The 12,233-nt window shown below is 54.1% G+C and overlaps 1 protein-coding gene across 1 annotated transcript in view; it reads left to right on the forward strand.

The window, feature by feature from the left end:
- Positions 1–12,233, forward strand: part of SZT2 (SZT2 subunit of KICSTOR complex) — a 51,242-nt gene that overhangs the window by 14,234 nt on the left and 24,775 nt on the right. The window contains exons 5-19 of the mRNA XM_058680022.1: positions 3,693–3,824; positions 4,489–4,630; positions 4,987–5,093; positions 7,353–7,563; positions 7,720–7,890; positions 8,313–8,547; positions 8,733–8,862; positions 9,556–9,698; positions 9,932–10,084; positions 10,205–10,319; positions 10,507–10,724; positions 10,824–11,036; positions 11,357–11,435; positions 11,651–11,745; positions 11,969–12,137. Coding sequence (XP_058536005.1) covers positions 3,693–3,824; positions 4,489–4,630; positions 4,987–5,093; positions 7,353–7,563; positions 7,720–7,890; positions 8,313–8,547; positions 8,733–8,862; positions 9,556–9,698; positions 9,932–10,084; positions 10,205–10,319; positions 10,507–10,724; positions 10,824–11,036; positions 11,357–11,435; positions 11,651–11,745; positions 11,969–12,137 — 2,313 coding nt within the window. The remainder of the gene's footprint in view (positions 1–3,692; positions 3,825–4,488; positions 4,631–4,986; positions 5,094–7,352; positions 7,564–7,719; positions 7,891–8,312; positions 8,548–8,732; positions 8,863–9,555; positions 9,699–9,931; positions 10,085–10,204; positions 10,320–10,506; positions 10,725–10,823; positions 11,037–11,356; positions 11,436–11,650; positions 11,746–11,968; positions 12,138–12,233) is intronic.

A 12,233-nucleotide genomic window follows, 5' to 3' on the forward strand; every position in this document is an offset into this window, starting at 1 on the left:
AAGATCATTCATCTGCTGGTTCAGTCCCCAAGTGGCCACAATGGCTGGAATTGAGCCAATCAGGAGCCAGGAACTTCTTCCAGGTCTCCCACAGGGAGGTACAGGGTCCCCAGGCTTTGGGCCATTTTCTATTGAGTTCCCAGACCACAGACAGAAAGCTGGAAGGGAAGTGCAACAGTCACCACCCATATTGGATTCTAGCGCATGTAAGGTGAGGACTTGCGCCACTAAGCTACTGCGCCAGGCCCATTCAGTGTTAGTTGAACAGATGCTTCTCTGACTTGTGTCAGTCTCTGGTTTGGACCATTGGACGTCTGCTTTCTGTGTCTCCCCTCACCTCCCAGTTCTGTCAGATGCTGTGCTCGGGTTCTGACTCATGGTGGTGCCTCCCAGCAAGTAGCCTTTTGGAATACTTTTGTGATCCTAAAATACAACAAAGACCTACAAGCATGAAGAAGTTAAGAAACAGAGCAGGGTCATCTCTGAGGCCCCTTGAGCTATCGGGCTTGCTGACCACACAGATAATGAGAGGGCTTACCCAACTCCCAGGCAGGCTATCTGTCACTAGACACTCCTTTTGGAGAATGGCCAAGTCTGTTACTGGAGTATCTCTCTTTGGCTGAGATAAGCCTTGGCCCAGTTTCCGCCTCATCTCCTTTTAACTACCCTCCACTCATTGATAGGGGCATGCCCTGAAACTGTCCCTGATGGCTGCTCTGTCACCTTAGCTGTCAGACTGGCTTCGAGAGGCAGGAATGCCAGCAGCAACCTCTGAAGAGCTGAGACGCACAGTCACACGACTAGTTCCTGCCTGGGTTCCAGGGCAGGGCCCGCCAGCCCTCTGCCTAAGTGTAAAGTGGGCTTTTTTTGTTGTTGTTTTTAAGGTTTATTTTATTATTTTATTTAATTTTAATTTTTTTTTGAAAGGCAGATATACAGAGAGAAGGTAAGACAGAGGGAAAGATCTTCTATCCACTGGTTCACTCCCCAAATGCCTGGCGCTGAGCTGATCCAAAGCCAGGAGCCAGGAGCTTCTTCCAGGTCTCCCACGGGGTGCAGGGTCCCAAGGCTTTGGGTTGTCCTCTACTTATTTCCCAGGCCACAAGTGGGGAGCTGGGATTCGAACCAGTGTCCATATGGGATGCCAGTGCCACAAGGGAAGCCAAGCCTCCTATGCCACAGTGCCAGCTTTCTAAAGTCAGCTTTAAGTACAGCTGAGGGGCTTGGTGGTTCTTGGCTACCTCCCTAGACAGGCCAGGCTTGGTAGACACCAAGAGCCATGCAGATGTTAATCGTTACAGACTGGATTCAGTTGGGCCAACACTGAGGCCTGAGCTGAGCCAGGCCGAGGAGGAACCACCAGAGGAAGCAGGCAGCGTGCTTGTCCCGATGAGAGTTTGGTGGGGGGAGACAGATACTGAAGAATGTGCTAGGGGGGCTGATAGGTCATGACTCAGGAACACCATGCTGGTGCAGCTAGCTGACCTGGGCCACGACAAGGAAGCCTGATGGATGAATTGGCATTTAAACCAAACCTTTAAGAAAGAGCTAAGGTTAACCAGAAAGGGGGCATTGGGCTTTGTCGACAGACCGGCAAAAGTCAAGGTGCAGGGCAGTGGGAGGCACCGAGCTGCGAGCCTGTGCTCTCTGTCGCAGGGGCTCTGCACTTGCTGCAAATTACTTAACCTCTCCGTGCTGTGCCTTTTCTTCATAGTGAAGGTAGTAACAAGTACATGTTGAACAGGACCTTCCTCCGGGTCTCCCACTTGGATGTGGTGGCCCAGACACTGGGAACTAGCACATGAAGAGGGGGCTGGATCAGAAGGGGAGCAGCCAGGACTTCAGACCATGCCAACCACACAGCAAGCATGCAGTGAGCCACAGTGAGTAACCATGCAGAATACAAGTGGACAGACACAGGTTCCGAACTTTACATCGGGAAGAGAGGGAACAAAGTATGGACGGTTGCATCCTGGGCCAGAGGAAGCCTGAACAAGGACAGCGGCTGTGTGGGTCAGCCCCCAGCCAGCCTCCTTGTTTCCTCTTTAGCTCACTCAAGATGTGTCTTTCCCTTTTCAGTAATTCTGTGTCACATTTATAATACCCATCCATTGAAAGATTTGAAAAAGACAGCTAAAGAGCTGACGTTGCAGTGCCGCAGACTAAGCTACCACCTGCATTGCTGGCACACATATGGGTTTTAGTTCAAGTGTTTCACTTCCAGTGCAGTATCCTGCTGTTGCACCTGGGAAAGCAGTGAAGGATGGTCCAAGTGCTTGGGTCGCTGCTGCTCCTAGTGGAGATAGGAGACTGAAAGGGACTTGCACACTCCTGGCTTTGGTCTGACCCAGCTCTGGCCACTGCAACCACCTGGGGAGTAAACCAACAGATGACTGTCTCTCTCTCTCCTTCTTCCTGTATACCTGTCTTTCAAATAAGTAAATAAATCTTGAAAAGGAAAAAGACAAAAATCACTCATTTAAGACTTCATGGAATTTGCCCTTAGTTCCTTACCACCATTCCTTCATCCAGAGAGTGGGTAAGCTTTCAGACCCATTCCTACTGGTTTTCTGTCCTGCTTTCTGAGTGTATACTATTGGCATTCATCTTCCCTTTTAAAAAGTTATTTAAAAGTGTTATGAAATAAGAGAGGGAAAGAGATATTCCACCCACTGGCTCACACTCCTGTGGGTGGCAGGTGCCCAAACCCTTGGAACCATCTTTTGCTGCTTTCTCCAGGCAGTTAAGATGGAGCTAGGTTAGAGGTGAAGAACCAGGATTCAGACTGGTGCCCATACGGCATGCTGGCATTACAGGCAGATTTATACACTGTTCGACAATGTCCTCTCCATGTGAGCCTTTTTCTGGGTTACTTAGTAAGGGCAGGAAAATGTATCCATGGGAAGAATGAAAGGATTATGAGTTTGAAAATGAGAAAATTTTCTACTCTCAGGAACTGGCCTCTATGTACTTTAAACTCAAGTGCATGGAAAAACATGAGTCTAGGGGCTGATGCTATGACAAGGCATGTTAAGCTGCAGCCTGCAGTGCCAGCATCCCAGATGGGCATCCATTTGAGTCCTGGCTGCTGTGCTTACATGTCCAGCTCCCTCCTACAGTGCCTGGAAAAGCAGCAGAAGTTGGCACAAGTGCTTGGTTCCCTGCATCCTCACAGGAGGCTTTGATAAAGCCTCTGGCTTTATCAACTTTGCAACCTGACCCACCCAGGCCCTGGCCATTGCAGTCATTTTGGGGAGTGAACCACTGGATGGGAGTCTTGCTCTAATTCTGCCTTTCAAATAAATACATAAATAAAATCTTAGGAAAAGAAAAAAGAAGAATGAGTTAAAGCAAAATAGGCTTTGCCTGACAGAGGTGGGTCAATCTACTGACAACATCCTATAACCCAAGATTGGAGGGGCTGAAGATCTTATGGGGCTCCCATGTGGGGTTTTGAGGAAGCCCAGTGTGGAGCCCTTTAAGCCCAAGTAAATCAGGACCTGAGATCAAGATGCTACAGGACCAAGACCCCTGAGCAGGGTTGCAGTGTGCCTGGGTGAAGATGGTCTGTCTGCTGAGGGGCCGTGGGTTAGGAGCAGCCTGGAGGAGCTGTGGAGAATCAGCACAGATGTCAGAGGGCCAGCCTGCCCTGACCATCCCATCCCACTCCTTTCCTTTCCCATGTCTCACAGGTGCTGGTGCAGGGCTGCCTGTTGGACCCTTCCCAGCGGGAGGTGTTCCTGCAGCAGGTGTATGAGCAGCTGTGCCTCTTCGAGGACAAGGTGGCCACCATGCTACAGCAGCAGTATGACCCCCAGAGCCAGGTACGTGGGAGCCAAAATCAGGGGCCTTGTGAAGCTAAGGACAGAGAGCAGAGAAGTAACAGCCAGATGGGCACGTGGGAGAAGGCAGAAAGGGGCCAAGAGCCAGGAGCACAGTGAAGTCAGGCCCAGCAGACTACCTGCCCGAAAGGGGCACTCTGGTTCCATCTCTGTGCCCTGATTGGTCAAGAGAAAACCATGCATGCTCAGTCTGAGCTCGTCTTCCCCCGGTGGATCTGAGAAGGTGGTCATGGCTGGCCTTGAGCTCTGGGTAGTTTTCTGTACAGTCACGGGTAAAGCCACTTGGCTTTGCTAGACTTCCATATCTCATTATTATAAAGATCCTGGAAGTAGCCAAATGCGTACCAGCTCTGTGTGCTGGAGAGCCATAACGCCACTTTGATGTTCAGAGAATTTCAGAACAATGGTAGAAAATAGAAAGGGATTAGCAAAAACTGGGAAACCCTGTCCCTGGCACCAGGCTCCCTGTGAGCTTCAGCATCTGTGTACCTGCACAGGAGGGAATGTATAGTCAGGATTTGGCTGCCTGGGCGCTGTCCAGCCTGCAGGGACTGGGTCCCAAATTCCCAGCTTTGCTATTGGGGGGTGGGGAGCAACAACACCCTCTATCTCATTCTGTTTTTTTTTCCTGGAACTTGGGGGCCAGGCAGAGGACCGATCCCCAGACTCCGGGGAACCCCTAGGTCGGAAGGTGGGAGTCTCCATGGTGACCGCTGATCTTGGCCTGGTCAGTATGATTCGTCAGGGCATCTTGGCACTGCAGCTGCTGCCCTCAAACTCCAGTGCAGGTCAGTGGAGGGAACGCTCTTGGGATTGAGGAAGTGGGGTCTCTGGCAGGGTGGAGAGCTCAGCAGAGGGAGGGACTCCAGGGACAAGGATCTGTTTCTTTGCAGAATGTCAGTCTGCATTAGTACTTGAGCATCCCCACCTCACCACCTTGACAGCCCCTGGGGACCTAGTGGGAGGTAGTAGAGCACTGAGCACAGTATTCAACCTTCCCAGAGAAGGGAAGGTGCTTGGGGTCTATAGACTTCACCTTGCAGGGTCAGGCACTGAGGTCCTTGGGGTGCTGGCAGGAGGCTCTGTCCTGGGACTGTGGCCCACCCAGGATCTCTGGATCTGAGCGTCTGATGTCCTGGGCCAGGTATCATCGTCATCACGGATGGGGTGACCAGTGTCCCAGATGTTGCCGTCTGTGAGACGCTGTTGAACCAGCTGCGCAGTGGCACTGTGGCTTGCTCCTTTGTGCAGGTGAGGACTTCCTGAAGAGGCGAGGAGCGAAGTGAGGTATCTCACGGAATCAGGCACAGCCAGTTACTGGGTCACAGGCCATGATTTCCTGGGGGAAGCCAATGATGTAGTTGCCTGCGTGTCATGTCCAGGGCAGGATAGGTGGCAGAGGAACTAGTTTCTGTCCTCTTTCTTTAGACATCGGGAGGCAGCAGGTGGCAGTAAAAAAGGTTGCAGAATTTAGAATCCAAGTAAATTCCAATCCCATCTGCCCCATTAGGGTTTTGCTCCAAAGGTCAGAAAACTCAGCTTAATGTAACTTCAGTTGGGGAAGCCATATATTCCAGAAACAGTAACTAATTTGGATTGATGGACTATAAGGTAGGAGGCAGAGAGCTGTGGGAACAAGGCTGGAGGGGTAGGCACAGTCAGGAGCATGAAAGAGCCAGCCAGGTCTACCTTGCGAAGAGGCGAGAGCACCATCCCGTGGGTGATGCAGGTACTTGTACCTGAGAGGAATGTCTGTGAATGGGTTGATGTCTTACAAGGTCACTCCTGCAGGGGGAAGGGCAGGACTGGAGTGGGTCATGTGACAGGTTCCAGGCTTGCCCTCTGGTCAAAGTATTGAGAAAGCCCAGAAGCGGAGTCAGCATGGCTGCTGCTGAGGTTTAGCAGCATGGAGAGGGTGGCTGGAGGAGAAGGAGGGTAAAGGATGTCTCCAGGGTTCTGACTACAGTGATGACTCAGCAGTGGGCAGAGCCAACAGGAAGAGGGGCAGCTGGGGTGAGTGAGGACAGGGTGATGAATCCAGGTTTGTGTAAGCTGCATCTGAGGGCCCTGCAGTTCAGCCTAACATAGCAGGTAAGAATGTCACCAGTGGATCAAAGCCTGGCCTGTCTGAATCCTGCACGTGCAGACTCGCTCACTCACACACACCCACAGTTAGCTCTGTGACACTGGGCACATATCATCCCCATGTTGGATTCCTTTGTAAATGGTACCTGTGATACTTCCCACCTCCCTGGGTGAGAGAATACATTGAAGGTACTTAGCATAGTGCATAGTTACTTCCTAAAAGGATGCAGCTACTCACAGCAGTCAGCAGCTGCATAGCCAGGAGACATCTCCGGTGGAGAGAGGCTGAGGACATGCCAGGCTGCAGGAGAGAACTTTAAAGAGGATGTCCCAGAAGAACTTTGGGAAATGCCAGTGTTTTAGGAAGAGGGCTCAGCATGGAATAAAGAGAAATGGACAAGAGTCAGGAGATTGGGATTGGCAATGTGATGCAGTAGCTTAAGTCACCACTTGGGATGCTGGTGTCCCATATCAGGATGCCATTTCGAGTTCTAGCTGCTCCATTTACAATCCAGCTTCCTGCTGTTGTGCCTGGGAGGGCAGCAGCAGGCAGCCCAACTACCACTGTCACAGGACTCTCAGTCTTCTGGGTTCAGCCACTGGGGCCATTTGGGAAATGAACCAGTGGCTGGAAGACCTCTGTCTCTTCCCTCTTTCCCTGTCATTCTGCCTTTCAAATAAATACATACACCTCTTAAAAGAGGGGTGAGGTGTAGATCATGTTGTCAGAGAAGTCAGCATTTTTAAAAGAGAAGAGTAATTAACCTTGTGAAATTCGTAAAGGAGATGAAGTGAGGTGAGGAATGACAAGTGCCCTCTGGACTCGTTGACTCAGGGGTCAAGGACTCGGTGAAGAGGTGGGGAGGGAAATGATTGCACTGGAGTGCAGAGTGGATGGGAGGAAAGGAAGAGGAGAAAAGTGTTGACTGTTGAAATCAAGTGGGAAGTGGGAAGAGAATGGTAGTCGGAGGGGAGTCCAGGCCAGGAGGGATGTTTGTTCTGTTTTGTTTTGTTTTGTTTTAAGCTGGAGATGAACAGTTTGACCATATGTAGAGGAAGGTCCCTAAGTTGACAGGAGAGCTCCAGAAACAGGTGGAGGAGGGGCCTCTGGGAGCAGGCAGTGTCCTCCCTATGAGAATGGAAGGTAGAAGTGAAGGTGTAACTAGGTGTTTGCCAAGGGCCTCTGGTTTCTCTCGGAGGAAAAAGGTAGAGTGCCGCAAGGACTGAAGCCCAGAGCTTAAGAAAGGGCCAGTCCTAAAGGACTCACTCACAGGAGGGTTATGTTTGGATGCATTGGCAGCCTGGGGTCTGTCTGCTACCCACACTGAACGGCCAATGGGAGCAGTGTCCAGCCCAGTCTCTTCCCTCCCTGTTGCTCTTTGATCTCCCATGCCCCTGCTGGAGCCACTTTCTCACCTTCTCCAGGTTGGCGGAGTTTATTCTTATGACTGTAGTTTCGGTCACGTGCCCAATGTAGAACTGATGAAGTTCATCGCCATGGCAACGTTTGGCTCCTACCTGTCTACGTGTCCTGAGCCTGAGCCAGGCAGCCTGGGTCTGACCGTGTACCACCGGGCATTCCTCCTCTACTCCTTCCTGCGCAGTGGAGAAGCACTGAACCCTGAATATTACTGCGGTGAGAGGCTGGGACACACAAGGGGCAGGAGAAATAGTACACGGGCCAAGTTTGGGTCCTTGTGGGTCTGGGAGTGCATTGGGGACCGGCTCTGTCCTCTGGCCCATCTCTTGGTGGTTTCAGCGAGGCGTTTTCCCCATCCTGCCTGCTCTCCAGGCTCTCAGCACCGCCTGTTTAATGAGCACCTGGTCTCTGCAAGCAGCAATCCTGCATTAGCCCTGCGCCGGAAGAAGCACACTGAGAAGGAGGTGCCCGCTGACCTGGTCAGCACCGTGTCCGTACGGCTCCGAGAGGGCTACAGCATCCGAGAAGTGACACTGGCCAAAGGTGAGGGTGCCTCGCCCCACAGCAATCCCACACAGGTCAGAGAATTTGTGTGTGAGAGGACCTGCTGAAACAAAGCAGGGGGGGCATGTATGTGTCACACATGGAAGGTTATTACAGTGAAAGGCCTGCCTGTTGTTGGAGACACGTGGGTTTTGAACTGCCTTCAGGGCTTTGTTCTTCAGGCAGGTCGCCTTCCAAGTCCATTTCCTTTTGCGCAAAGTGAACCAGTTGAGGGTAGCATGGTGTCCTGAACTTGGCTTTGTTTGCAAATTACTGCTGCAAACTTGCCAGGCTCTGGGCCTGACCCCTGTGGCCTTGTGCTTGGAGTCTCTGGCCAGGCTTCAGTTCCCCAAGGCAGGTGGGGCATGGTCTCAGACAGGACTCAGACCCAGGCCTGGAGTCCTACGGCTTCTTCCCTGCAGGGGGGTCCCAGCTGGAGGTGAAGCTGGTGCTGCTGTGGAAACACAACATGCGCATCGAGTATGTGGCCATGGCACCCTGGCCCCTGGAGCCCGAGGGTCCTCGAGGAACACGGGTGGAAGTGACCATGGAAGGTGGCTATGACATTCTGCATGATGTTTCCTGTGCACTGAGGCAGCCCATTCGCTCACTCTATCGGACGCATGTGATCCGCCGTTTCTGGAACACCCTGCAGAGGCACGTGAGGTCCCCGCTGGGAGTGATGCTCATCTGCCATATGGCAGGATGAACTTGAGTACCAGCAGCACTGGGGAGACACCCAGAACAGTAGGCCATGTCCAGAGCCCCTTGTTGCCCTGCATTGCCTACCTTCTGCACCTAGCCCTGGCAGATGTGACTCAGGCCTTGCCCTCATTCTGCAGCATTAACCAGACGGACCAGATGCTGGCCCACCTGCAGTCCTTCTCCTCCGTGCCAGAGCACTTCACACTTCCCGACAGCACCAAGAGTGGAGTGCCACTCTTCTACATCCCTCCTGGCTCCACCACCCCGGTGAGTGGCTTTCCTGTCCAGGAGTCACACTCTGTGCCTGCCTGGGGTTGGATTAGCAGCCTGGAGCCCAGAGCCATCTTTTGTTCCCTTCTAATCTTGAGTGTGAGGCACCCAGACCAGAAGCTTAAACTTGAGCTGTGGGAGAAGCCTTCTGTCTCCTGCTGAGGCCCCAAGGAGAAGGATATGTAAAGAAGCTAACTCAGCCGACAACAGTAACGGAGGTGCCGTCTGGCAGCGTGGCTGGCGTGGCTGTGTCCCAGAAAATCACGAGTCCCCTCATTTCTGGGAAGCACACTCTGGTCTCCTCTTACCACCTGCCCCTGTGGCCACTCCAGCTTGGCCACTCTGCATTGTGCTCCTTCACACCCTATTCATGGCTGTCAGCCTTGCCACGGTTAGCGGGCAGTTACAGCTAGCATGCACCAGATGCATCCTGAGCTCCTGCCATCATGCAGTGGCCACCTCTGAAGCCACTGGAAGATTCTTTTCCTGCTGGACTGAGTTTTCAGTCATCTCGATCTGGCCTTTAGACTGGACGCAGGTTGGGTCTTCCTAGCCTGGGCTGTGTAGTCTTTAAGCTTAACCCACCACCAACTCTGCCTGAGCCAAACCTACCCAGGTTCTGTTGGCTGTCTGAGGCTGCACCCTGGTCCTCCCTGAGTACTCCTAAAGCACTGTCCCTCTGTCCCCCAGGTGCTCTCCCTGCAGCACAGTGGTTCCGACTCATCCCATGCCCAGTTCGCAGCCTACTGGAAGCCAGTGCTGTCCATGGATGCCAACTCATGGCAGCGCTGGCTGCACATGCATCGCCTGGTGCTAATCCTAGAGCATGACACGTAGGTACCGCCACAGGGCTGCAGCCACAGTGGGGGAGAGGATCAGGGCCAGGATGGGGGGTAATGGGCAGGAGGGCAGCAGATGACCAAGGAAAGACCAAGTTCCTCTCCTAGTCATCCTGCTCCTCAGCCACCTTAACCACAAGCAGAGCCTGGAAGAGAGGCAATGGTCTGTTCTTTAACCCCAAGTTTGGGGCCGGGAGGGTTAACTTCATTGTCCACCCTCCGCCTAGACCCATCCCCAAGCACTTGCACACGCCGGGCAGCAATGGACGCTACAGCACAATCCAGTGCAGGATCTCACACTCCTCGCTCACCTCTCTGCTCCGAGACTGGAGCAGCTTTGTGCTGGTTGAGGGCTACTCATATGTCAAGCTGCTCTCCAGGTGGGCAAAGTGATATCCCCTCACTCCCCACTTTGCCTCATCCCATGTCTCTCCCTCCAGTCCTAGCCCTTGCTGCTACTTCCTCCTCCTCTCGCTCACTCTCCCCCCATTTCTCCCCAGTGCCCCAGACCAGCCTCCCTCTTCCTTCTACATGGTCCGCATCATTTCCAAGGCCCCCTGCATGGTTCTTCGCCTGGGTTTTCCCATTGGCACGCCAGCACAGGCCCGGCATAAGGTGAGCTAGGCCCAGACTGACTCCCAGACAGCCCTAGGATGCAGGCTAGCTCCCTCTTCCCAAACCCCAGAGGCCCACAGTGGCAAGGCCCTGCCCGCCCCCCAGCCTCCCAACCAGAGTAAGTAAGACTCGGAGCAGAATGTGGACCCTTCCCCTAGTTGGAAGATCTGACTGCATTTTCTCCCAGATTGTGTCAGGCTTACGGGAGGAGATCCTACGCCTGCGTTTCCCCCACCGGGTGCAAAGCAAGGAGCCAACACCAAAGGTGAAACGGAAAGGGCTAGGGGGCATCAGTGGGGGCAGCTCGCCGTCCAAGTCGCCGCCCATGCTGGGGCCACAGCAAGCCCTGTCCGACCGGCCCTGTCTTGTGGTCCTGCATAAGCCTCTGGACAAGCTTCTCATCAGGTGGGTGTAGAGGGTAGGGAGGGCCCAGAAACACGTGGGAGTGGGTGGCTTAGTTGGGCACAAGTGGAGATCACCTGGGGCGTCACTCCTCTTCCTCAGGTATGAGAAGCTACCCCTGGACTACCGGGCGCCCTTCTTGCTGACACTGGAGCCACCAGGGCCGTTGCCCCTGGTGTCAGGCCGCTCAGCCTCTAGTCTGGCGTCACTGTCCCGTTACCTCTACCATCAACGCTGGCTCTGGAGTGTTCCATCGGGTCTGGCCCCCGCCCTGCCACTCAGTGCTATCGCCCAGCTCCTGTCCATCCTCACTGAGTACGTTACCCAGGGCTGCTGAGCCACCAGGCGGGGAAAGCGAGTGTGGACTGGGTTTGGACCCAGGTGGGAAGCTGCTGTACACCCCAGTGTCCCGTATGAAACAGCTCGTGCTACTGCCCTCACCCTCTGCCATCTCCTGTTTGTTTTGGCCTCTGGGCCTCAATGGGCTGTTAGGTCCTGAGGAAGCACGGGTTAGAGTGGGTTCCCTGGCAGACATAGCTGCCAGAGAATGGGTGTACAGGGAGTGTGGGGCTGTGCTAAATGTGACCTCTTCTCTTACTTTGTCCTGGCTGCGCCCCGCCTCAACTGGGCCTCAGAGTCCGCCTCTCTGAAGGATTCCATTTCGCCTGCAGTGGGGAAGGAATTATCAACATGGTGCTGGAGCTTCCAATTCAGGTGTGTGCCTCATGGGACCCCTCCAAGATCCTTCAAAACCCTGGGGACACGGGCCCAGGAGCTAGGTGGGAAGCTCTGATCAGCTCTGCCTGTCAGGGACCACAAGGCCAGAGTGCTTGCACCATCGCTCACGCTGTGGAAAAGGCACTGGAGTCCTGAGGGCCTGAGCCCTCCACACTGGCTGGGTCCTACCCACGCTCTGCCTCCACCCACAGAACGAGCCCCCTGGACAGGCTGCAGCTAAGGAGAAGCACACGTGTGTGGTCCAGTATGTCCTCTTTCCCCCACATTCCACATCCACCAAGGACAGGTGAGCCCAGCCTCTGAGAGCCAGCTCGGCAGCTCCCTCTCCTCCCCACCACCTGCTGAAGGTGTGCCTCAGCCCGCCAAGGCACCTGCGCGTGCTGGGTCAATGAAGGCCAGGAGGCCCGCCCAGTGCCCACCCCCTGCCATGCACCGCAAGGCTGCTCTGAGCCTGGGCCTGGACTCTGCACGTCCCCAGGTTCAGAGGTGCACCCCTCCCCATCCCATAGCTTCTCCACAGATGATGACAACGACGTGGAGGTGGAAGCCCTAGAGGGAGACTCGGAGCTCAACCTGGTCACCGAGGTGTGGGTGGAGCCGCAACATGGGCGAGTGGGGCCTGGCCCTGAAAGCTGGAGGCACCTGCAGGACCTGATGTACTCTGAGATCCCCCAAGCTGTGAGTGACCATCCTGGCGTGCCCTCGCCTTTGCAGTCATGCATCCGGTGGGCTCCCTGACCCTCTAGTTCCCTGTCCAGAACATTCTGAGTATCC

This window comes from Ochotona princeps, chromosome 2 (assembly GCF_030435755.1).
Source record: "Ochotona princeps isolate mOchPri1 chromosome 2, mOchPri1.hap1, whole genome shotgun sequence".
In the NCBI taxonomy this organism is placed as follows: Eukaryota; Metazoa; Chordata; class Mammalia; order Lagomorpha; family Ochotonidae; genus Ochotona; species Ochotona princeps.